We start from the raw sequence: 25,579 nt of genomic DNA, 5'->3' as shown, positions 1-25,579 counted from the left end.
CAAAAAGATGAATACAGTAGTTTAAAAAGTATAATGACTTTGAAAAATATAAATGTAAGCAACAGGATGGTCTTGGTTTGGTTGGTTCTAGATAGATAGATAGATAGATAGATAGATAGATAGATAGATAGATAGATAGATAGATAGATAGATAGATAGATAGATAGATAGATAGATAGATAGATAGATAGATAGATAGATAGATAGATAGATAGATAGATAGATAGATAGATAGATAGATAGATAGATAGATAGATAGATAGATAGATAGATTAATCAGTATGGGTTATATTGAGTGAAGCAGTAGTGACTGGTGAACAGAAGAAAGGATGATGTAGTTGAAAGGTTGGATAGATACAAGGTTGGAAAGATAGAAAGTTAGATAGATAGTAATGTTAGAAGGTCATAGATAGATATAGGATAAGCCTGGGGTTGTTCGGTAGAGTGGGTTGAGTGGTTGAGAGTGGTTTCAGTGGGGTAGAACTGGTAGCAAGAGTGTTTTTGTTTTTTTAAATCATTCTAAGAATGTAGGTCTCCTGTTTTTATTTAAGAGTCCTGAAAGATCCATGGCGATTGCACAAAGGAACTCGCAGAATGTTGGCCTAAATAAACATTCCATCATTTCAACCAGATGAGAGGTTTTGGAGTTACAAAAAGCTTAATAGTAAAACTTTTACAGGTATCAAAAAGCTTTCATCCGAGTTTTTGACATTACAATTGAAATGGTGTTACAGTTTTTCTCAAATGCTTCCACACATTTTCTGAAAGTATGGCTCATTTTCTCAAAACTCTAAACACAAATCCAAAAACACACAAAACCCAAAACTCTACAAATCTCTTCTGCAAAAGCAAACACTGCATTCAAAACAATGGTATGTCCTCTCAAAATGTATTTTTGTCTTCAAATGACAAACACACACCACATCACCACATGCTTCCTCCATTGCTTGTAGAAGGGGTATAAATGGAATATGGACTGCACTTATATAGCGCCTTTATCCAAAGCGCTTTACAGCGGCTGCTGTAAATTCACCCATTCACACACCAATGGCGGCAAGCTACCATGCAAGGCGCCGGCCCGCTCATTGGAAGCAATTTTGGGGTTCAGAGTCTTGCCCAAGGACACTTCGACATGTGGCCAGCTGGGGCTCAAACCGCCAATCTGCCAACCTTGCGATCATTAGACGGTGGCTCTACCTCCTGCGCCACAGCCTCACTTGCGGTCAATGAAGATTATGCCAAATGTAGAGAAATGTGTGTAGTGTTTTGCAAAAAAATTGGTTTAGAATCGCAAAATGAGTGAAAAGCATGAAATGTGTTTGTATTTGTGCAGAACTGGTGTAAGTTTGAATGAGTTTCAGGTTTTGGTCATTGTGTCTCAAGTTCCAGTGTTAGTGTGTAAGCAATGGAGAAAAACTGTAATAACTTAAAAGGTGTAAGACTGGCAGAGGTTCAAGAATTGCATCTTTTGGTTTCCATAGACCTCCATGTTAAAAAGTACACTTTCAAGTTTGTAATACTAAAAAAGTTTAATAACCAAAAGTCATAGCAACGCAAGTTATGTTTTAATAGAAGAATAAGCCAACTAATTATACTGTGATCAAACAGCAAACAACCCCTACTCCTGAAATAAATAATAAATAATAAATAAATAATAATACATATTTTCCTGACTATGTAAAAAAATAATTAAAAAATAGCCGGCTACCGTGTTGTTTGGTTGCTCAGTGGTCTTGAGACTTTGTTGATGATTCCGCTCTCTAAAATGTGTGTATTCAAACGTATGCTTTTCTGCAGTGAAACCACTATTAGCACACACACACACACACACACACGCACACACACATACACACACTGTGTGTGGCACCTTGGGCCTGAGAAATTACCAGATTTAGTCCTTGAAGGTTAACTATTAGGATGTTTCCCCAATTGTATAATCTTGTGAGTGTCCACTGACTAAGATCAAAGAAATTACTCTGAAAGGGCTCAGGTGGCGCATCTTCTTCAGAGACCAGATTGAGGAGCACTACTTTTGTTGGATCACAAACATCAGTGTCTCAAGAGTCACCCACAATACCTCATCACAAAGGTGAATGGTCAACTGTCTTTTTAAAGAAAATACCTATATAATGTGCTAGGAGGCCTTTGTTTTCATCCCTAAAAACATCTAAGGTTTTTGTCCTGTCATGTGGCTTGTGCGCATGATGTCTTTCTCAGGCGGTCGACAGCCCATATGACTCGTGACACGGACACAAGCTTTAAACAATGAAGGAGGCAGCGAGGGATACTTCCTCCTCACTGGGCCTGTTGGAAAAAGTGTTCATGCACGAGAGACCTGAGCAGCCTGGTCTCTCCTGGGTACTGGATGTACTGGATTGGTCAAAGGCAGCATTTTAGTTGTTGCCTCTCAGGAAAAATTAAGGAAATCCCAGCAAATGTCCTACAACTCAACTCATTCACAGTTACTCTAAATGTAATCAGAAATGTAAGGGGGATGTAAGCGAAATAACAGAAAATGGCAATAACAAAAAATGCTGGTGGCTGTAGGCATTGTGAGTAGGTATTACACGGCCACAGTTCATCTGAATGGTCTTGAATGCCTTCTCTCAACATCTAATTTGGGTGTGTGAGGGTGTATTGTTGTCATTGCAACTACACACACTACATCCAAACCACACACAATTGTTCCATTCCATCCCACTATACTGGCCAGTATTACATCTGGATATTACACTCTATAGTCTCCTAATATCATCTGTCACAGTCCAGTTCTGTTGCCCAGATGCCACGCGTTGCTAGGCTTTGATCTCCCCATGCCTGGGCCTCTCTGGGAGCAGATCCCCTTTATTTTGTTTGGTTTCCAGGTGAGGCTCCATGCCCTGTTTAGTTTACGGATCCCTGGTAAACACTTCAAAGAGACACTCACCCCTTACTGGTGGAGTGTCATTTTTAATTAAATGTGACAGCTTTCTTTTCAGCAGATAATATTCCTGTCGGTTATACTTTAGTTTTACAGTACTCAGTATTTGTTTTATAGTGTGCGTGGTTGTAACATGTGAACTTGAATATATATCACTTGAATATTCAAAATGAGAAGCATCACTTTTTTTTTGTCAGAGGGTGACCCACACTTGAATGACATGAGCAGGGGTGAGTGTCCCAAGAGCTTCATAGCACTAAAATCATTGTTCATTCATTGCTAACAATGGGCTTAAGGTGAACTTAGTGCTATGAGGCATGCAGGACACTAGCCCCAGCATGACAAACTGCTAACAAACCTTCCCCAGAGCAGAGTGAAAAGGTCAGAGGATACTCAATAAATGGGTGGGACATACAGTAGTAATTATCTCTCATAGTGTTCCTTTCTTCTTTGTGTACGTTCTCATATGTTTCTGGATAATTTGGCAAAGATGGAGAAAGAGGAATGTGACATGAGAAAAGACTCATGAATGAGCCAAGATTAAGATGTAGGCCTTCCTCATCTACTACTGAATAACTTATTTACTTCTACATATACCGTAATCTATATATTCTTGTAAATGTTCTCAATTGCATTGCAATTTCATATCGTGGTGCATTTTAGAACTCTTGAAAAATAATGCTTTCTGCCATTATATTGTCCTGAAAAAACAGCATATACTGTACATGTATATACAGTATGTACAAAATACATAGAATCTACTGTATTTTCACTGTTTGCACACTTAAATGCACACTACACATGAGACTGTGATTAATGTTGTGGACGTAGGTGAGTGTCAGGCTTTCACTGTGTCTTTGTTCTGGCTTCAGGAGAGGATGCTAAGCTCCCTTTGAGAGAGAGAGTGCTCACTATATTCACCCATCTCATTACTAAAACACAGACTACAGCTGTGAGGATGTGTCCTATATAGGTGACACATTCAGAGTAGATTTGGTTCTAAACAGTGAGGCCATGCTACCCACCTACTGCTCTAGGAACTGCCCCATGGGTAGTCTGGCCCAGTTCTGTTCATCTCAATCAGAGGGATTTACACATTGTCTGAGTATTGAGTTGGGAGAGATCTCTCTGGCTAATCTCACCCATAGCACCCACAAACAGGCCCTCAGAGCTGCATTCAGAGCTCTGAACTGTACTTTCCCTGCCAAGCAATGGTAACACATCACTATCACCATACAAACACTCTACCAGTAGAATTTACAGCATGGCAACAGCTAGACATTATACTGCACATTGGGCTACAACGCCTCAACAAAAAAGTCTAGAAACTCTCCCAATACTAAGGATTAAATGAACACTGAACAAGGTGTTAACGGTTTACTGCTCACGTCTACTTCCTGAAGAGTGAGAGAGGAGGGGGGGGGGGCTACAATTCTTTCATGGCAGAACAAACAACAGCATATGCTGCTTGCTGACAGGGGTCACAGTGTACACAGAGACACAAGAAGGGCAGCACCCTGTAACACCTGCTACACGTGAGCAATATACAATACTTGTATATCCTATCTATCTATCTACCTTTGTTTTTGTCAGATTGTTTATTGTTGTTTAGAGAGTACATTTGACATGTCTCTCCGTTTGGTACCAGCATCATCCAGGTCCATGATATGAGCTGATGCTAAACCTAACAAATGAGTTGTCATTGGTGATGGGCATCTACAGTATTATGGCTATGCTGTGTAGCATCATTAGCAAGAGGAAAGTACACTCTAACATCCTTCCCCTCTAGTTGGTTATCATGACAATGAAGCAATAGATAAAGTCGTTTGAGGAAGAGAACACACATAAAGACTTGGAGAGGACGGGCAGCCTTGGATAATCAAAGCAACAACGTCAACGGTGTATTTTTGGTGAGCAGGAAGCGTCAATGTCCCTGGTATAGAGGCCGCAGCGAGAGGAAAATGTCATTGTGATTATGTTGACATGAGATAGAGAACCATGCAACTCAGGAAATGACTTGAAGAGGCTCTGATTGCCGCCAATGACATGGGCTGCTTTATTGAGAACTGTGGCCAGGTGGGTCTGCTCAATGGGACGAGGGGCGGGAATCAAAGGCAAAGGAAACTACGTGACACCCCGTACATGTTGAGGCCATACCAGTCAGCTGCACATACATTCTTTAATCCTTGCCTCTGGTGACTCACCCAACATGTACTTTACTATTTTCAGCACGATTCTATTCAATTTCTTATATATTTGCTCAAATCCAAATGCAGCTTCTATATGTTTAAGGACTTTGTACAATAAACATGGTGTACAACTGGTTCCGCTGTACGACTACCATCACTGTATCACTTTATTATTACTTACTTTAGTTATTTTACTGTACTCTATTATTGTGTACTCTTGTGTACTTGTACATTGGATATAATAAAATAAATTCTGATTCTGATGGTGCCTGTATGGGTGAGGCATAAATAGAAAGTGAGGCACTGTGAGGCAAGATGTCAAGTCAACTTAATGTGGACAGAGGTAAACAGAAACAGAGATGACTGACAAATTGGATCAACATCAATCAGCCCTTCCAACCATCGTTTTTAGATAGATTTAGGATCCACACAGCAAGCTCCACTACACCATGAGCATGGAGCCGCATCTTATCAGGGTTTAGCTGGACTAGCAGGCTGGTAATGGAGTTGACAGTTAAGCAGGAAACATCTGAGATTCAATTGCAACTCATCAGCCACAAGCAATGTTGAAAGGCCAATCATTAGTACCTCCATTGATCACAACTGTCCATTACAGAAACAGGTATGGGGCACTGGTATTCCAAATAACATTTTTTATATTATTGGCTATTGAGGTGGTCACAAGCCCCTAGGCCTCCCCACGAATTGATGAATTTCCAGTAGGAAATACTTTTTGAACATTATGGTCATATCCCCCTCCCCCCCCACCCTCACACACACACACACACACACACACACACACACACACACACACACACACACACACACACACACACACACACACACACACACTCATCCACTCTCTATTTCCATTAGAAAGAGTATTCTGCATATCAATGCAGGCTTTAATTAAAAACCTGCTATATGCAAGCTGCCTTCGTAAGCTCAGTTGAAATGCGCAGGTTTGCCTGCGTACCGCTCATGGGTGGGCGAAATGCTGCATTTGGAAACCAAATTAGTTCATTGTTGTCAGGCCAGGGTCTTTCATCTAATTCTACTGTCCTTATAGAGTGACTGTCACCCTCTGGTAAACACTTGATGCTGTTATCACTGAACACATTACTCATATGCTTGAAAAGGATGACTCAATGCATATACTTCCACCAATCCATCCTCCAAACAATTGCTCAAAACCCATATTTTTAAACTTGGCTTTAACTATATGTATTGTTGTTTTTACTGACTGTGCTTTTGTTTTACTTTTTAATTATCTATCTATTCTTGTTCTCTCCATGAAATGTGTCTTTGAGTACTGAGAAAAGCACTAATGCAAAATAAATGCATTTTTATATTATACTCAAAATACAGCTTTATTTTTTACACAATTCTGACACAGTTGAGTCATACAAAAGATGCATACGCATAAATAAAATTAAATCACATGTACATTGATTAGATCATCAAAAGCCATTTATACAAAATATGCATGGGAATTGTAGAAACAGCAATATAGCTACAGTACAAGTTGACAAGGGGTAAAAGACAACATCCAAACATCAAAACTCTACTCTGAGCTGGATTGATTCTATAAACTGATTTACAGAAACATGGAGCATACAATGTCATCTGTATTTTGGTACCCCTTAAAATGGCTTTAAATTGACTGAAATGTTTACAAAGATACTTTTAAAAAACACAATTGCAATTATGAAAACAAGTCCTATTTCAATTACAAAAACAATTATTTTGACTTATTATTTAGGGCTATCACACTTGCTAAAACCTTGGTATGGATGCAAAAATAAAGGGAAATACCAACCGTGTGTATTGGTATTAATATGCAAATGTACAGTGGCTAACCATGGGCCTGTTCCTTCAGGGTAAGAACATGAGATCAAGGTGTATTCAGTCAATCAGGAAATATGCAAATAGTCCATCCTCTACATGAGGTGAGGTCCCCAGAGACAATAAGGTATCCATCAAAGACGCTTTGTGTCAAGATGATGTGACAGTGGAGGAGACCGAGATCAGCTTGGGACCTCTGAGATAGCAACGTCCTTGCTCATAATGTCTGCCAGCTGGGGATCAGTCTCTGACAATATGGAGACCAGGTGCTCCACCTAAAGATCCAGGGGAAGGGCGGGGTGGAAAACACAGTGTTTGTTTTCCACAGGAACAAGTGACATAACAGCCCATTTCAGACACAGAAAACGTCCATACAGGAACACAACTTGACAGGCTTTCGTGCAAGAATGGACTCATCGTCTACATACACAATTTGTGCCAAAATATTGTACTTTTCATACATACGTTTCATATGTTAAACATAATACACTCACCGAACACTTTATTAGGAACACTATACTAATACTGGGTAGGGTCTCCCTTTGCTCTCAAAAGAGCCTCAATTCTTTGTGGCATTGATTCTACAAGATGTTGGAAACATTGAAATTCTGGTCTATGATGACATGACTGCATCATGCAATTCCTGCAGATTTCTCAGGTACCCTTTCAAGCTGTTTATCTCCCATTCTACCACATCCCAAAGGTGTTGGATTCAGATCCGGTGACTGGAAATAACACTGAAGAACACTGAACTCATTGTCATGTTCAGTTTGAGACTTTTGCTTCGTGACATGTGCGTTATCATGCTGGTATTGGCCATTAGAAGATGGGTACATTGTGGCCATGAAGGGATGCACATGGTCAGCAACAATACTCAAATAGGTTGTGGCATTCAAGCAATGATTGATTGGTATTAAGCACAGTGTGCCCAGAAAACATTCCCCACACCATTGCACCACCTGAATGAATGAGAAGGTATACAGGTGTTCCTAATAAAGTGCAATGTAAGTGTATATGCATGAGAGAAAATGCCAGTTCTCACAAGTGGCTGTAACACTGAGGGACTGAACTGAGATAGATAGAGGACAAGAAACAGAGTGCTATGTTCTGAGATGAAAAGGGGGGAAGAGTGCATGCTTACCGCAGGGCTGAACTGTGGGAGCAAACTGTGAACAGCTGACAGACAGGTCTTCTCTGTCAGGTAGCCTCTCCTCACCAACTCTGCTACCACATCCTGCATATCAAACACACATGTTTACCTCCAGTCAATAAGATATATAATAGCTTACACGAGTACCATGGAACCAGAAACAAACAATGGAGGACAGAATCTGACCAAACAGAAAGCGACAGCTGATTGCAGTAGCATTACCTGCGGGAGGTCAGTGACAATGTCAGCCAGGAACTCAGCCGTGATCTCGATAAGGGCCTGGAGTTGTTCATCTACTTTCTCCTCCTTCTCTGCATCTCCTGAACTGGCCTCGTCCTCAGTCTTACTCTGCTGGTACTCCTTGTGGTAGTGCAACACTCGCAAAAGACTCCCAACTAAAGGCAAGGCTGAAGAAAAGAGTAAGAAGAAAAGTAACCTGATGAGAGCCTACCTGCTGATCATAGGGAATCTATCATTAACTATGAGATTTGTAATCACCAATACACACCATGTGACCAAAAACAGCCATAGCCTCGATATTATGAATAGTAACATCTCTGTCATAATCAGTGTTGCCACAGTTACTTTGAAAAAGTATTCTGATTACTGATTACTCCTTTAAAAAGTAATCTAGTTACTTTACTGATTACTTGATTTTAAAAGTAACTAAGTTAGATTACTAGTTACTTTTTTAGTTACTATTGGCAGCTGCCTAGGCACCCGACCCCCCCCCCCCCCCCCCCCCGCAACATAAAAATGAAAACTGGTTTTGCCAAAACTCACTTTATTTTAACAGTAACTTAAATTACATAATTAAACTTTAAACAATAACTTAAAACAACAAAATAAAGAGTCTTTCTTTGCCTCACCCAACATAAATACTTGTTTTTAAACAATAAAATAAATATCATCTTTATTTAACAGTAACTAGCAAGGAGTGGTTTCACAAAACCTAAAACCTACCCTGACCATTCAGATATGATCCTAATATAATCCTAATCCTAAACTGGGTGAGTCTGAGTTTATCAATGATCAACATTTATGTTCTTGTCATCCTTTGCTGACACAAACTCAAAATAATCCTTATATTTCCAGCTATTTAACGCATATCTCTGTTCTCGCTCCATTGTGTAGGCTACGCTTCTGTTTACACTGTGCAATCAGCGTGGTGATACACGTGAGCGATTCTGCTGCAATCTCGCGATAGTCGAGAGCCGTTTTTTGCGGGCATGGCCTTCCATAGTAACCTCGTGTTGAAAACGTGAGCACTGACGTCACTCCCCAAGACGCGAGAAATGTTTGTTTACTATCGAACATTACAAAGAAATACTGCATTTAGCCTAAGTTATGAGGTAGTAACGCAATAGTAACGCACAGCCACTTGAATAAGTAACTTTAATCCGATTACTGATTTGGAAATAGTATCGCCTTAGAATACTCGTTACTGGGAAAAGTATTCAGATTAGAGTAACGCGTTACCGGCATCACTGGTCATAATACAGATAAGCTATAACATTAGAATCATTGGTATCAGGTCTTACGGATTTCTGCTTTGTCTTGACATGCATAGAGGGCTGATAGGACAGCCAGTGCATGGACCAAAAGGGCCTTCTGCTCTTGTAGGATGAGTGGGGGGTCATCCATCTGGCAAAGGTCCTCACCCACAACTTCACAGAGAAAGTCCCATGTAGCTTTGCCTGCTCCATCTGAGGAAGCTAAAGAGAAAAAGACAAGGCCGTGGGGTCCTTTATATCATATCTAATATCAACAACATATAAAAAGAGAATGCTGTGTAATTGCTGTTAATATCATTCACAGGAGGAATGGGCTATACAGGTCAAAAACACCATCACCACCAAACCATCATATGCAGGGTTCGACAGTAATAACGTTTTACTTGCCCGGAGTTTGTTTGCGTGAGCACGACAACGCTGCTAGATCCCGGATATTTTTACCTGTGTGCAGGAAGAACAACAGAAGGCGCAGACGCGAGACTAGACTAGATGATCGTGAGTGAAGATATTATCAATGCGTACGGGAAATGTTGTCATTTCATGTCGAGATAGGGCAAATGGAATACAAAAGATAAATAAAACCTAAGTAAAACAAAAAATTACCCATATATAGCCCACTCCTATTTACAGATAAGTCACAATCGTATGTATGAAAGTATGACAGTCTCACCCAAAGCCTGAATCCCCTCATCTATGGTAGTGAGTAGCTGGAGGGCATGCAGGTACACTTCTAAACCATCTGGACTCTCTGACCTGCAAACAAGACCCATCTTGAATGTTTATATCAGTCATTATCAATAGGCCTACATGTTAGGGGTGTAACGGTTCACAAAAATGTCGGTTTGGGGGCCCAGTCCAGCTTCACCGATTGCATTGACAATATTTCTAGCATTATTTGTTGTGACTGGAATTGTGCTTCCTAGCCTCTCCAACTTCCATTCTGACACTACCTCCTTCAGTACCTCTGCTAGAGGTGTGCTTCTGTGCTGTTCATAAATGGGGCGAGTTTGCAGGACGTGGCTTTGCATGTTCCTATGTTCTCAACAACGGAGTATGGTCGCATGTCCGCTGCTATAAAAGCAGCTATGGCGTTTGCTATGGCATTGGCCCTGTCTGAATTGTTAGCGAGTGGTTGCTTAAATTCCATGGGCTGGGTTTGCACTTCACTCTTTCTTTTTGTACCGGTGATATTTACATTCGGATGATGCCGTCTCAAATGATTTAGCAACTTTGACATACAGTGCATCCGGAAAGTATTCACACCCCTTCACTTTTTCCACATTTTGTTATTAATTATATGGATTAAATTCATTTTTTCCCCTAAAAATTCTATACGCAATACCCCATATTATAACAGTTAGTTCTGACTAAGTAATTTGATTGGACAAGAGGCATTCCATGAGTGCCGATATACAGTATAACAGCACTGGGACTTTTAATAATAATAATAATAATACATTAGACTTATATAGCGCTTTTCTAGACACTCAGACGCTTTACAAACTGAAATGAACGTTATCAACATTTATACAACAGTTAGTTCCGACCAAGTAATTTGATTGGACAAGAGGCATTCCATGAGTGCTGATATACAGTATAACAGCACTGGGACTTTTAACTATATGTATCACTCCGCCTCACAGATGTTCTACTAAATGACCGTTAATTAGACTACATGTTTGTGTTCAGGTTACTAGGCAACAGTCCATTTGAAGTTCAGTTGCGGAACGATTTTTGGTTTATTTTTATGATTAAATAAACAACAAATCATAATCTGTTGTCGCTTATTACTGTTAACTAATAAATCGCGCTGTACAACTGTTGTTTAAAAGCAATATCACACTCGAGGTCGTGCTGTTATACTGAATATCAGCACGGCTGTGATCGTCTTCGGTACTCGGCCTGCGGCCTCGTACCTACGACCGAATCACAGCCGTGCTGATATTCAGTATAACACACTCCCTCTCGTGTGATATTGATTAATTGTTTGATTTCAAATCCAAACTGTTGGAGAATAGAGCTAAAATAATAGGCCTAATAATAATTTGTATAGCTTTTCATGCAAACGTTGCAGCTCAAAGTGCTCCAATCATTATATAATCATAATTTAATTATTTAGTCATTTAAAGACAATGAATAATAAATACTTATGGAGCAAACGGTACATAGAATTAGCAAAACTCCAAAGGGGAAAATCATCTGCCAAAAACTATTTCTGGATATTAAATAAATAAATCAGCAGCAAGATCCTCTCATAAAAGCGTCTTATACAGTAAATGTCTTAAACACGCATTTCCACCATCAGTCACAGTAACTTATATTGATAGTAAATAGTTAGGGTTACATTTTGCTATTTAATTGTGTCCAAACTTGTACGGTCCTTACAGTTGACAGTGCATGTCAGAGCACAAACGAAGCCATGAAGTCAAAGGAATTGTCTGTAAACCTCAGAGCTCAAGGCACAGATCTGGGGAAGGGTAAAAATAGAATCTGCAGCATTGAAGGCCCCACGAGCAGTGGTCTCCATCATTCGTAAATGGAAGATGTTTGGAACCACCAGGACTCTTCCTAGAGCTGGCCACCCGGCCAAACTGACCAATCGGGGGAGAACGGCCTTGGTCAGGGAGGTGACCAAAAACCCGATGGTCACTCTGACAGAGCTCCAGCGTTCCTCTGTGGAGATGGCAGAACCTTCCAGAAGGACAACCATCTCTGCAGCACTCCACCAATCAGGCCTTTATGGTAGAGTGGCCAGACGGCCACAGTAAAAGGCACACGACAGCCCGCTTAGAGTTTGCCAAAAGGCACCTAAAGGACTTTCAGACCATGAGAAACAAAATTCTCTGGTCTGATGAAACCAAGATTGAACTCTTTGGCCTGAATGCCAAGCGTCATGTCTGGAGGAAACCAGGCACCGCTCATCACCTGGCCAATACCATCCCTACAGTGAAGCATGGTGGTGGCAGCATCATGCTGTGGGGATGTTTTTCAGCGGCAGGAACTGGGAGACTAGTCAGGATCGAGGGAAAGATGAATGCAACAATGTACAGAGAGATCCTTGATGAAAACCTGCTCCAGAGCGCTCTGGACCTCAGACTGGGGAGAAGGTTCACCTTCCAACAGGACAACGACCCTAAGCACACAGCCAAGATAACAAAGGAGTGGGGCTTCAGGACAAGTCTGTGAATGTACTTGAGTGGCCCAGCCAGAGCCCAGACTTGAACCCGATTGAACATCTCTGGAGAGATCTGAAAATGTCTGTGTATCGACGCTCCACATCCAACCGGATGGAGCTTGAGAGGATCTGCAAAGAAGAATGGGAGAAACTGCCCAAAAATAGGTGTGCCAAGCTTGTAGCATCACACTCAAGAAGACTTGAGGCTGTAATTGCTGCCAAAGGTGCTTCAACATAGTATTGAGCGAAGGGTGTGAATACTTATGTACATGTGATATTTGAGTGTTTTATTTTTAATACATTTGCAAAGATTTCCCAAAAAACTTTTTCACTTTGTCATTATGGGGTATTGGGTGTAGAATTTTGAGGAACATTTTTTGGGTATCCATTTTGGAATAAGGCATAACAAAATGTGGAAGAAGTGAAGGGGTGTGAATACTTTCCGGATGCACTGTATTGCCAGCCGCATAACCGATCGTAGTTGAACAATGCCGGCATACAGCTTTGGTTCGATCCACTTGGTCTTTGTCCATCATCCTTGTATGTAACTGCGAAACCTTAATGTTCCCAAACCTGAGATTTAAGGGTAGTAGTTTGACTGCATTCACCATAACAACTGCAAAAACTATCTATCTCTGTGTATGCGTACTGGAAATCGCACTGGAAATCTGATCAGCACTCCTTGGCATGCCTCTAGTCCAATCAAATGACTTGGTTGCTCTATGACGTTGAACCCAGTGTGGCCAAATTTATGAACGCAGCACCTGAGATTACTTAAAGTTTTGCACGTGCAGTATAATGCTGTATCGTTCAGTACACACGTGAACCGTTACACCCCTACTACATGTTGATGATTTGATTATACAAAACTGACACATCCACACAATCTAGTGGCAGATCAGACGAAAACAACACCACCTGATAGGGTAGACATGGGCCCTTTGTGAATTTGTTAAAAGCATTATTCCTTGCGTCCTCTTCCCCATCCTCCACGCGCTTCCTACTCAAAATGCATAGGAGGAGATGATCTAGGTTCCTCCCCTTAGATATCCAATGCTACTCCAATGCTTTTTGAGAAGAAGCAAGTGGAGGACAGAGGAAATTAAGGAATCAAGTTTCTACCAATTGAGAAAGGGCCATGATGATGCTGTGGCAATAACACATTTCCTTACCTCAGCTGCTTGGCAGCCTCAAGGAGCGAGGGGGCCACGCCCAGGCGGCCGTCGCTGTTATTTTCACTGGGCTGAGCTGTGATCCAGCTCTTCATCAGCTCCTCGTCCAGGTCAAAGAGCTTGTCAACCAGCTCCCCGACTTTCACAAGCAAATCCACTAAAGACAGGACACAGACACAGTGTGAAAAGACTATCCATAACCTCTGCCTTGTCGTAAATGCTAATTGGGATCCTTGGGACGACCCTACCCTAAACACTAATCTTAACCCTTACTCTAACCCTACCCATATCCCCTGACCTAACCCTAAGTCAGGTCACCCCAAGTATCCCACTTAGTATTTACCCTTTGAGAAGAGGACAAATCTTCAGACTGAGAGAAAGTTTTATAGCTGAAGAATGGGGAACCATACGGTTGGTAGAACTGCACATGATGAAGCAGAGGTTGGAGCACACAGATGCTTGCTGTCGTATTCGCTCAAGCCACAGAGGGGAGACATCTTTCTGGGACACACAGGTGAGCAGTAACCTATGAAGAAGTCTTAATAAAGTTCATAAACACCAAACACCATTTCCATCACAGAGAACATTTTGGATGTTGTGTTACAATGTTACCTGCAAGTCTCCAACAGGGTTGGAGGGTCCGTGTCTCCAAGGAGGAGTAAAAGCACAGCACTGTGGAGAGAAGAAGAGTTACATTAGAGAATTTGGACCATAAAATGAACACCAGACATTAGGGGTGTAACGGATCACGGATAATCTGTACGGATCGCCCTCCACGGTACGGCACGCATGTGTACCACGGAACAATTGCTAAATTTTAACAAGTAATAATATTACTTAATATATTACTTAATATCTCTTGTAAATCACAATGTAGAGTTGCCATGAAAAGATAGACGCGACAGTTGCGTGCTTTGTTTTACTCTAAAGCGCAATGATAGGTTGATAATGTGAAAAAAAAAGAATCCGTTGTTTACTCACTACACTGGCGCGAAGCTGGAAATCCACAACAACAAGGCTGCGTTCATAAATTCACTCTGGAATCTGATCAGCATTCAAGGAACGCCTCTTGTTCAATCAAATTACTTGGTCCCTTTAAGACGTCGGACCCAGTGTGCGCTCCGGCGATCTCAAAGCGAATTTACGAACGCGGCCCAAGTGTATCATGGCGAGCTAATTACGTTGTTCGGCGGAGAAGAACTCGAAATGCCTCCCTCGTCATTTAAATCCCATGTATGGGAGCACTTTGGCTTCTCTGTCAATTATGACGGGAGGCACGAAAAAGGTAGCTCGACAACTTCTGATAATGTAGGCATTTTTTTCATACCATGTTCAAAATAAGGGTTCACTTGATTATTTAGTTAAAAGTGGCATAAAACATGTTTATTCGTCTGCTTTAAAGAGCCCAGTGATTCACTGCTGCAACCAGGCGCCTCCCTCTTTCATATTGCACTACTTATAATTTAAGTTTGTAATGTTTGAGTAATGTTTGAGAGTAGAATATGTTTTATATATATATATATATATATATATTACCAGTTTTGACATCTTGAATGTTGTTGGTTTTTTTCACATAATAAAATTGGTGTTTTTACAGAATTCAAGGAAAAAGCAGTTTTTATAAAAATAAAAATGTTTTGTGTTGATCCGAAAAATGATCCGATCCGTGACTCAAAAACCGTGACACGATCCGATCCGTGAGTTAGGTGATCTAGCCGTCACTTAGCCGTCACACTGGGATGTTCATCCACTTTCTCCAGCTTCTGTCCTTTCATTCTACCAGCCCTCTCCAAGATGGCCGCTGCACTGAAGCCGGCCTCATCGTCTCTGGACCCCATCCCTACCCCCCTACTCAAAGAGGTGTTCGACACGATAGGGCCACACATCCTCTTAATAATCAATAGCTCGCTGGCCACTGGCATTGTTCCGCCCAGCCTCAAACAAGCAGTGGTCCAGCCTCTCCTTAAGAAACCCAACCTGGACCCCTCCAACCCCAGTAACTACAGACCTATTTCCAAGCTCCCAGTCGTGTCCAAGCTCCTGGAAAAGGCTGTCCTCAGCCAGCTGTGGCCCTACCTCCAACAGAACAACATCCTGGAGAAGTTTCAGTCTGGCTTCAGACCTGGCCATAGCACTGAGTCGGCACTTTTAAAGGTTTGGAACGACCTCCTCCTCATCGCAAACTCCAGGAAATGTGCTGCCCTGGTCCTCCTGGACCTCAGCGCAGCTTTTGACACTATAGACCACGCCATCCTCCTCGATCGCCTCCAGCTGGAGGTTGGCATCACCGACACCGCTTTGTCGTGGTTTAAGTCCTACCTCAGCAATAGAACCCACGCCGTCCACATAGCAGACAGCTCCTCCAGACAAGCCAACCTCACCTGTGGGGTCCCTCAGGGCTCCATCCTCGGTCCCATCTTGTTCTCCCTCTACATGCTCCCCCTATGTCTAATCCCTCAACGCTACAAGATCTCATTTAGGGCTGCAACGATTAGTCGACATAATCGACGACGTCGATCATAAAAACTCGTCGACGTGGAATTTTAGTGTCGACGCATCGTATTAAAAACACACGAGCCGATAATACAGAGCCGCGCTGTTCATTTGTAATTGCAATGCACTACAGGAACTGCAGCTGATGTGCTGACGACAATTGACCACCAGATGGCGCCGTGCCTAGTGTTTCTGCTATATGGCCGTGATGATAGCGCCCTCACGTGTTCATACATTAGTATTGCAGTGTATCAGATGAGTGCAACGTAAACGCATTTAAACGGTATTGTTCATTCAATGTACCGTATTTTCCGGACTATAAGTCGCGGTTTTTTTCATACTTTGGCTGGTCCTGCGACTTATAGTCAGGTGCGACTTATATATCAATAATTCATAATCTCTGACTGACATGAACTGACATACGGTAATCTCTGACTGACATGAACCAAGGAGTAACTTCCGCTAGCGCCTCATACACGATAGAATAGCCATTATACTTGACAATGTGGACATTAAACACGACAATGTGGACATTAAACATGATGTTATGGACCTTATACACAATGTTATGGACGTTAGAAACGATATTAAAGTCATTTATACCTTCCAGAGGCTATTTAACGTTGCAATGTTGCACCCGCGAGTAGCATTTTGCTACTTTCGGTAGCGCTTCATACGCGATAGAATAGCCATTATACTCGACAATGTGGACATTAAACACGACAATGTGGACATTAAACATGATGTTATGGACCTTATACACAATGTTATGGACGTTAGAAACGATATTAAAGTCATTTATACCTTCCAGAGGCTATTTAACGTTGCAATGTTGCACCCGCGAGTAGCATTTTGCTACTTCCGGTAGCGCTTCATACGCGATAGAATAGCCATTATACTCGACAATGTGGACATTAAACACGACAATGTGGACATTAAGCACTATATTATGGACCTTATACACGATATTATGAACGTTTATACACGACATTAAAGTCATTTATTACCTTTTAGAGGCTGTTCAATGTTACATTGTTTGTAGCATCCTACCTACTTCCGTTTTTCACCAAGCTATCTTTTCCCATGGCCTCATACACGATAAATAGTCGTTACACTCGACAATGTGGACATTAAGCACTATATTATCAACGTTATACACGCTATTATGAACGTTACACACGATGTTAAAGTCATTTATTACCTTTTAGAGGCTGTTCAAAGTTTCATTTTTCCTCCGCGACGCCATGTTGTTAGCCCCGCGCTAGCTAGCGGACTTTACACTCGATAATACAAGTATTCCTTAACCTTTCAGAAGAAGTTTCAACGTGAATTATGTCCTTCCTGGGCTTACAAATCCTCTCATGTCTCTTCACAGTGCCAGACTAGAGTCAAGCTCAACAGGGTCTTCTTTCCCCGCTGATTCCGCCAAGCCCGTTCCCTTGAACCATGCGACTTATAGTCCAGTGCGACTTATATGTGGTTTTTTCCTCTTCGTGACCCATTTTTGGTCTGCTGCGACTTATACTCGGGTGCGACTTATAGTCCGGAAAATACGGTACATTGTTTTGATCTCAATCATTTTAAATAAATAATGTTAACTCATTCATAAAGACAAGTGTAGTGAATCCAGAACCTGATGTATCAACATACTGCTCGGTTGCTGGCAAGGCAAAACTTTGAGTTGTTATTTTATTTTAAAACATTTGCACATTACCAAGTTTATATTTGCACTTTCATTTGTATTATTTAATTTATTTATTATTTATTTTGTTTAATTGAAACAGAGATTGATTATTGTATGTATTAAATGTTTTGGAAGGTCCAAATTCAAATATTTCATGAGTCATTATTTGAATTTGCAATGGGAACGTATGTTAAGCCAGAGAGACTGGACAACAGGGTGACATTCACAGGTGTGCAGACTTGAGAAGGTGAGGTACAACATGCACTGGAGCCCGCGGCCACTGCCGCGGCCACACGACTAATCGGAAAAATAATCGACAGATTAGTCGACTACCAAAATAATCGTTAGTTGCAGCCCTAATCTCATTCCACTGCTATGCGGACGACACCCAGCTCTACCTGTCAATCAACACTGACGACCCCGCCGATCTGAAGCGCCTGATGGACTGCCTCCGCGATGTGAAGGAGTGGATGGCCCAGAGCTTCCTACAGCTGAATGAGAGCAAGGGGGAAATCCTCCTCATCGGCAACACCACCGCCATCACTCAGCTCAGCACCAACATGGGAAGCCTGTCCACCCTTGTCAGACCACATGTCAAGAACCTCGGTGTCATCTTTGACTCCGAGCTTAACCTTGACCAACAAGTGAGCTCCGTCGTGAAGGCATGTTTCTACCAACTACGCATCATAGCCAAGATCAAGTCCTTCCTCACCCCCAGCGACCTGAGGAGGGTCGTCCTCATGCTAATCTCATCTAGGCTTGACTACTGCAACTCACTCTATGCTGGACTTCCTGACTTCCTAGATGAAGACCATCTACCGCCTGCAGCTAGTCCAAAATGCCGCTGCCAGGCTGGTGTCAGGCACCAAAATGAGGGACCACATCTCCCCTGTCCTCATCTCCCTTCACTGGCTCCCAGTGAAGAAGAGAGTGAAGTTCAAAACCTGCACCTTGGTTTTTAAAGCTCTCAACAGTCTCGCCCCACCCTACATCAAGGACCTCCTGGACCAGTCTACCTCCTCAAGGCCCAGACCCAGGCTCAGGTCCGACGCCCAACTCAGCCTGAGGGTCCCACGTACCAACCTCAAGAGGATGGGTGACCGTACCTTTGCGGTGATAGCACCGACCCTGTGGAACGCGCTCCCTTCTAACATCAAGTTTGCCCCCACTCTAGACTCCTTTAGAGCCAAGTTAAAAACCCACCTCTTCCTAAATTATATTCCCTAAGTCTACTCCCTATTTGTTGTGAATTGTATGCCTGAGATTTACGTTTAAGTCGTCTGTGTCTGATTGCTTTCTGTGTTCCTTGTCTTTGTCTTTATCTGTTCCTTTACCCGGGCTGCGCCCCGGGCCGATGTAAAAGTTGGATGGGGGGTGCATTATAAATAAAATTAACATTAAGTCATTAACATAACATTAACATAACATCTGTTACACCCCTACCAGACATACTAGAGTGTATTCAATAAAACGTGATTAATAATGACATCGGTTAAGTCCATCCGAGTAGTTCAATGGTTTTATAACAAATTAAAGCCAAGTAATACAGTTGAATCTGTGACCCACCCTAGATCTTCGTTTTGGCTCAGGGATAGACAGGTGTCAGGGAAGCAAGCTATGTTCCCCAGGATTCCCACACAGATTTCCTGTTGAGAAAGAGGATGCAAAAGGACAAGTGCAAGATTATGTAAAACATTACAACATTAGAGCTCCAATCAGGATATTAAATAATTTCAAAACAGAACAATAATATTTACTCACTGTGAGACGAGGGCAACTAGATTTCGCTATCACTCCAAGCAAGATATCTGCAGCTTTGAACTCTTGCAAGAAACCAGCCACATCCTATAGACAGATAAGCTTAAGTCAATCGATTTCACACACAACAAAGACAGAGAGATACTAAACAACATTGTATAAAAGCTTTGTAACAAAGTCACAACAGAGCAGAAAGCAGGTTGCCATTGATAATGTCAATGCCAATCACCTCTACATGATTTAGTGTATCTGACACAGCCTACAGAATTGCTCAAAGACGAAGGTGAAACAGTAAAATAAAATGTGTGGAGAAGGCAAGTTTACTGCCACGGCTATATTGTCAATCAACCATGAACCTTTTAAACTCTGACCTACTGTATATCTCCATAGACATGGGTTTATAGAAGCCTGAGAGATAATAATAATAATAATTAAGATCTGTGCACAAAAGCTCAGAGAAGTTTAAGAGGTAGGATAGACACCTGAGACACACCTCATCCATCGCCATATCCCAGATTTTACACAGGTCATCCTCCTCTTCATCTTTAAGCTGCATCTGGGCATCAGAGTCGTCACCATCTGGTTCTGCTACAATCTGAAGGTCATCATGATACATTATTAGTACTCTGTATGCTAATACAGAAGCATTGATGTGGGTCTGTCTGAACGTGGCTAGCTACCTGGATCAAACGAGTCAGGGTGCTAAAAATCCAGTGCTTGCTGTACACAGTCTCTCCAATGGCGTCCACCGCTTCATCTCCCTGTCCGCTGCCTCGGTCCGGGGGAGGCGATGGGTTACGATCCATTGTAGGAGTGTGTCCATCTGGAGAGGTCGACCTGCTGGAACTCTCATCGTCCAGCTCCAGCCCCTCCTCAGCACTATCAATAATGTGCTCTAATAGAAACGTGGTTTAAGGGTTACTAAATCAGGGAGCAGCCAGTCAGGAAGACCAATATTGATTTTAACCATTTATACAAAATAAATGATCTGCTCTCATGCATGGAATGTCACTGAAAGGCTTGAGAAATACCGATATTTTATGTTTGCAAAGCTGATGAAAATGTACTGTTTATGTGTTATGTGTTGTTGCCTCAAAGTTTGATTGTATGCACAAGACAGAAACTAGGTTAAACCGGGAAACAACTTAAGTTAGCTAGCTTTCTTATGTAGCTTTTTGAGATAGCTCGCTAAACCAACCCCCAACCTGGGAAATTGGCTAGATTAGCTACCTATAGGTACACAATAAAACGTTGCAATATATGCCGCTTCAGCTCACCCATTACTTCCTCCACGAGAAATTATATTTTATAGCAATGAAACTTAACTAGAATAGCTAGCAAGCAACATGGCTTGCAACAACCAGGGTGTTCAAGCGACGAATTGAATGCGCATGCGTGCAGCAACTCTGAAACGTGGGTAGATGTGTGCCCCCTTCTGTACAGGAGTGAGTTTCTTCTTCTTCTTCTGTTGGGTTTAACGGCAGCTTGCATCCTTCGCGTTGCACTACTGCCATCTTCTGGATTTATCCAATTCCTACATTGTCCATCTCGTCACAGTCTCCCTATCAGGCCAGTTCTCATGAGAAATCTGACCAGACACTTCCTGCCCCGTCCACTCCCACCACACTCCAATAATGGTAAATGGACTGACTTATATAGCGCCTTATTCCAAAGCGCTTTACAATGGCCTCTCATTCACCCATTCACACACACATTCACACACCAATGGCGGCAAGCTGCCATGCAAGGCGCCGGTCTGCTCATTGGGAGCAATTTTGGGGTTCAGTGTCTTGCCCAAGGACACTTCGACATGTGACCAGCCGGGGCTCGAACCGCCGATCTGCCGATCTGCCAACCGTGCCATCATTAGACGGCGGCTCTACCTCCTGCGCCACAGCCGCCCCAAACCAAACCGCCCCAAGCCGCTCCAAACCTTCTCTTGTCAGTCCCGATCTGTTCAGTCCCTCCATCATTTCCTGTCTTTCTGACGCATATTTCCTGCAGTTAATAAGAACATGCTCTACTGTTTCTATTACATGACAATAGTCACATAAACCTGTCGGGTGTTTTCCTATATTCCATTCAGATTACTATGCCCTATTCTTAGTCTGGTCATTACCACCTCCTCTTTTCTATTTCCTCCCCTGATTCTCACACCCCCCACTCTGTTTTGTAATGCATATAATTGTCTTCCCCTTGTCTCCTGGTCCCACTGTTGCTGCCACTTTTTATTTGTTTCCCTCCACACAATACTTTTTCCCTCTGATTTTGATATTTGGATGTCTTTGTCTATGTTTCCTTTTTTTACCGCTTGTTTAGCTAGTTTGTCTACTCTTTCGTTTCCCATGATACCCATATGTGCAGGGACCCACATGACCACTACCACCACTCCCTGCTTCACCACCCTTGAATGTACATCCATTATACTGGGCATTAAGTCTCAGGAGTGAGTTTTACACTCGAGGGAGTACAAATATACTACTAAATGATTGCTTTCAAGATGCTGTGAGCGAAAACCTTTTTTTCCTAATCATGGTCAAACTCAACAAGGTCACAACCAAGCTGAACAAGATACAACTAGTGTATATTGAATGCCAACATACATTACACAGAGTAAGTGTATGCCAATTTCAATCAATTTCATGCCTGTAGAAGACTCTTTTTTTCTTTCTTTTTTTTTTAAAGGCCAACAGATCTTGCGCAGCATGATATTTTGTAGCAGCCTTCTGTACCATCCCATCCGTTCCTTTCAGGATGCATGAGGTCATAAGAAAGATTATAACTCCACTTCAGTATTTGTGAACACAAATAATAGTAAAGATTCAACTCAGAGGATAGCCCTGTATCTACTCCCATTCAATTACCACAACTCATTCTTCTTTTTAATGACCACATCACTACCATTTGGATTAACTATTAGTAGGCCTATATGGTACACTCACATCTGATAAGAGATATTTGATGACAAATATGCAGTGACATCCACAGTTCTCTGACATCCACCCTTAACCAACAATATGCCTGCTGCTAAGTGAAAATGGGTCATGGCATTTTGTAGAATACAGCTGTCTACCTCAGGGGAGTGGTGGCTTTTAATGCGCTCAAGCGGACAGTATAAATATTCAGTGTTTGTTCTAGGAGGGGTTCCTTCATGCAACACATTGTGACAACTGTGTTTGTCTTTTAGCAAAATGCTAAATAACTGTACATTCTGGTTTTGTTGCCAAGATAGGCTTCATGCTATATTCTAGTAGGCCTTTGTAAGATGCTGAACGCAGATAGTTCAAAGCCAATCTACAGTATTTTGTCTTATTCAAGCCAAATGGCATGTGTGCTAGGCCTATCAAAAGTAATCTAGTCTTAAGTAGCCTAGTCTTAAAGACCATGACTAAACTAAGAGGCCTATTTGAAGGCCCATGACTAGTAGGCATTTTTCGTTTGAAGAGTACAAATGTGGGCTAACATTGCAGCCTTTTTATAGAACCAAAATACCTATCCATCCATACACTCTTCATGTCACTGTAGGGGCAGCCTTTGAAGAACACTTTTGGGTTAATTGTAGATCCGTTTGTGTTTTCATTTACAACCCTCTGTGGAAAGGGTTCAACATGGGACCCAAAAAGGTTCTCCAAAGGGAGCACCTACAGGGACAAATGAAATACCCTTTTTTGGTATCAAAATATATTGTTGAATATGTAGTTGTTTGTAAATATTGTGTGTATAGAAACATATTGTCAACCCAGACTGAATCTATTATGTTGACTAATAGTTGATTGTTACCACCTGTTATTCATGGGAACCTTTATGGCTACATTTACCCTCACAGTACACCAAAAGACGCATGTTGTGCTGGCTCTTTGACATAATAAGTTTATATAACTGCCATCCTGCGTGTGCTTCTCCTGTGGATATTCATACATTGACTCTTTTTGGAATTAACATTGTAACACTACGGTACTTGGAACAAGTGGTGCACCTGCTTTGACAAATAGGGTGCTGAGTTCCAAAGAATGGACACTTTCAACATTGTTTTTCTTGTTGTTTCATTTCAGATATTACACACATACTGTATGTCAATAGGAAAAGAACAAACTTTACAGCCAACATACAGTATACTGCCAGTTGCAGTGTGGATTACATTACAGTTACAGATACTCAAAAAGTGTGTGTCTCTGACCCATATAGTAACTTATAGCAGAACACAGTTCAAATGATTACTAACTTACTTAGTTAGGTCTCATCTCGTGGTGCATCGTGTGGTGTTGAAATGATCAAATAAAATAATTGCATTAAATTGATTGCACCTCACAAATTCAATGCTGGCCATTAACCATACCATGGCAATACCAAGTATTTACTATAGGTGTTATCTGAAGGGTTATAGAACGGTGGAAACGGAGCATAAGTCAGTGTTCTTGGACACTGCCTAGTTACACTACTACACAACTCAGTATCAATACCCACAACAAGTGTTCATCAAAATAGAGGCCATCTCCTAAAACATGCAGGATGTAAGCTGTCCAGGTTTGTAAATGATCTACCCACTCAACCACAGGTAAAACAGATGGCAGATACTAGACGGTATCACAACCCTGTCCATCAGCTGTTACTGTGACATAGACACATATTTTGGGGCGCCATCCAGGCGTCATTCATGCTGACACATGCATTACTCACACAATGTCCTCACTAAGTCCTCACTTACATAATGTTGACTTAATAACAGATAATAATCTGCAATGATAGTTACAAGCATGAACTTAAGTAACTGTCACACCCCTTTTTCTGACATTGTATTATAAACCACTGTTTCATTGATAAGTTATAGTATACTGATAAACCATATTCTCACATAGAATCTCAATAGTGACTTTAAACAACTGAAAACTCTATATTTTAGCTGGTCCTAAACAAATAAATAAAACCAATTCTATTGACCCTAAATACTGTATATTTACAAAATGTCTCCTCAGTTATCTGTTTTGAACCAATGATCAATAACAATAGTCTATGATTATCTGCAATAACGCTCCATATACAGGATCAGAGAAGATGAAAACACCAAAGATAGAGCACAATCAAAATCATAACTTCTGTATGTCTCCATCATACTGCATTTTGCCATCCTGAGGTCAAGTTGTTGTGTGGCAAGGATAATTGATTAATTAAATAATTGAATTTATTGATAAAACACAGTTTTTGTGTTGCATTTAATTTAATTCAAATAATTCAGCATAAAAGCAATATCTCTTTAAGCTTCATATATACAGGGGAAACCTGACTGAGACCAGGCTCTCCTTTTCAGTAGGGCTCTGTTACAGAGAACAAACTAATAAAATAAATATAGAGTACAATACAACCATTTATAAGAACACCTAAATTTAAAAAAAATCTCAATTGCTTACACACATTTTCTGAAAGCATGGCTCATTTTCTTAAAACTCGAAACACAAATCCAAAAGCTCACAAACGAAATCCAAAACTCAAAAAAGAAACACTGCATTCAAAACAATGTTGTCTTCTCAAAATGAAATGTTGTCTTCAGATGACACACACACACTATCAAATTAATAGACACTTCTAAGAACCAATTGAACACTCAATGGAAAACACTATGATGAGTGGAAAACACTATGACCAGTAGGCCTTTTGCATTTTTTGTGTTACACTACATACTGT

General features: G+C 41.4%; 1 protein-coding gene across 2 annotated transcripts; it reads right to left on the bottom strand.

Annotated features, from left to right (window-relative positions):
• Positions 1 to 6,529: 6,529 nt before the first annotated feature.
• saal1 (serum amyloid A-like 1) lies at positions 6,530 to 21,258 on the bottom strand. 2 transcript variants are annotated; one of them, XM_080539017.1, is made up of 13 exons: positions 21,178 to 21,258; positions 20,581 to 20,795; positions 20,394 to 20,495; positions 19,904 to 19,987; positions 19,709 to 19,788; positions 14,578 to 14,637; positions 14,376 to 14,503; positions 13,966 to 14,122; positions 10,289 to 10,371; positions 9,646 to 9,819; positions 8,327 to 8,511; positions 8,096 to 8,188; positions 6,530 to 7,229 (listed from the first exon to the last, which is right to left on the bottom strand). In XM_080539017.1, the coding sequence occupies exons 1-13, from the start codon at positions 21,179 to 21,181 to the stop codon at positions 7,137 to 7,139; spliced, it is 1,458 nt and encodes a 485-aa protein (XP_080395143.1). In that variant the 5' UTR covers positions 21,182 to 21,258; the 3' UTR covers positions 6,530 to 7,136. The 2 variants fall into 2 exon arrangements, with proteins under 2 accessions (XP_080395143.1, XP_080395144.1); XM_080539018.1 differs by having other exon boundaries at positions 14,376 to 14,491.
• Positions 21,259 to 25,579: the final 4,321 nt, after the last annotated feature.

The sequence above is a fragment of the Nansenia antarctica genome, assembly GCF_963989245.1.
Source record: "Nansenia antarctica genome assembly, chromosome: 9".
NCBI classification, from domain to species: domain Eukaryota; kingdom Metazoa; phylum Chordata; class Actinopteri; order Argentiniformes; family Microstomatidae; genus Nansenia; species Nansenia antarctica.
Note: the sequence above shows the minus strand (reverse complement) of the source record. Positions and strands in the feature narration are given on the sequence as shown.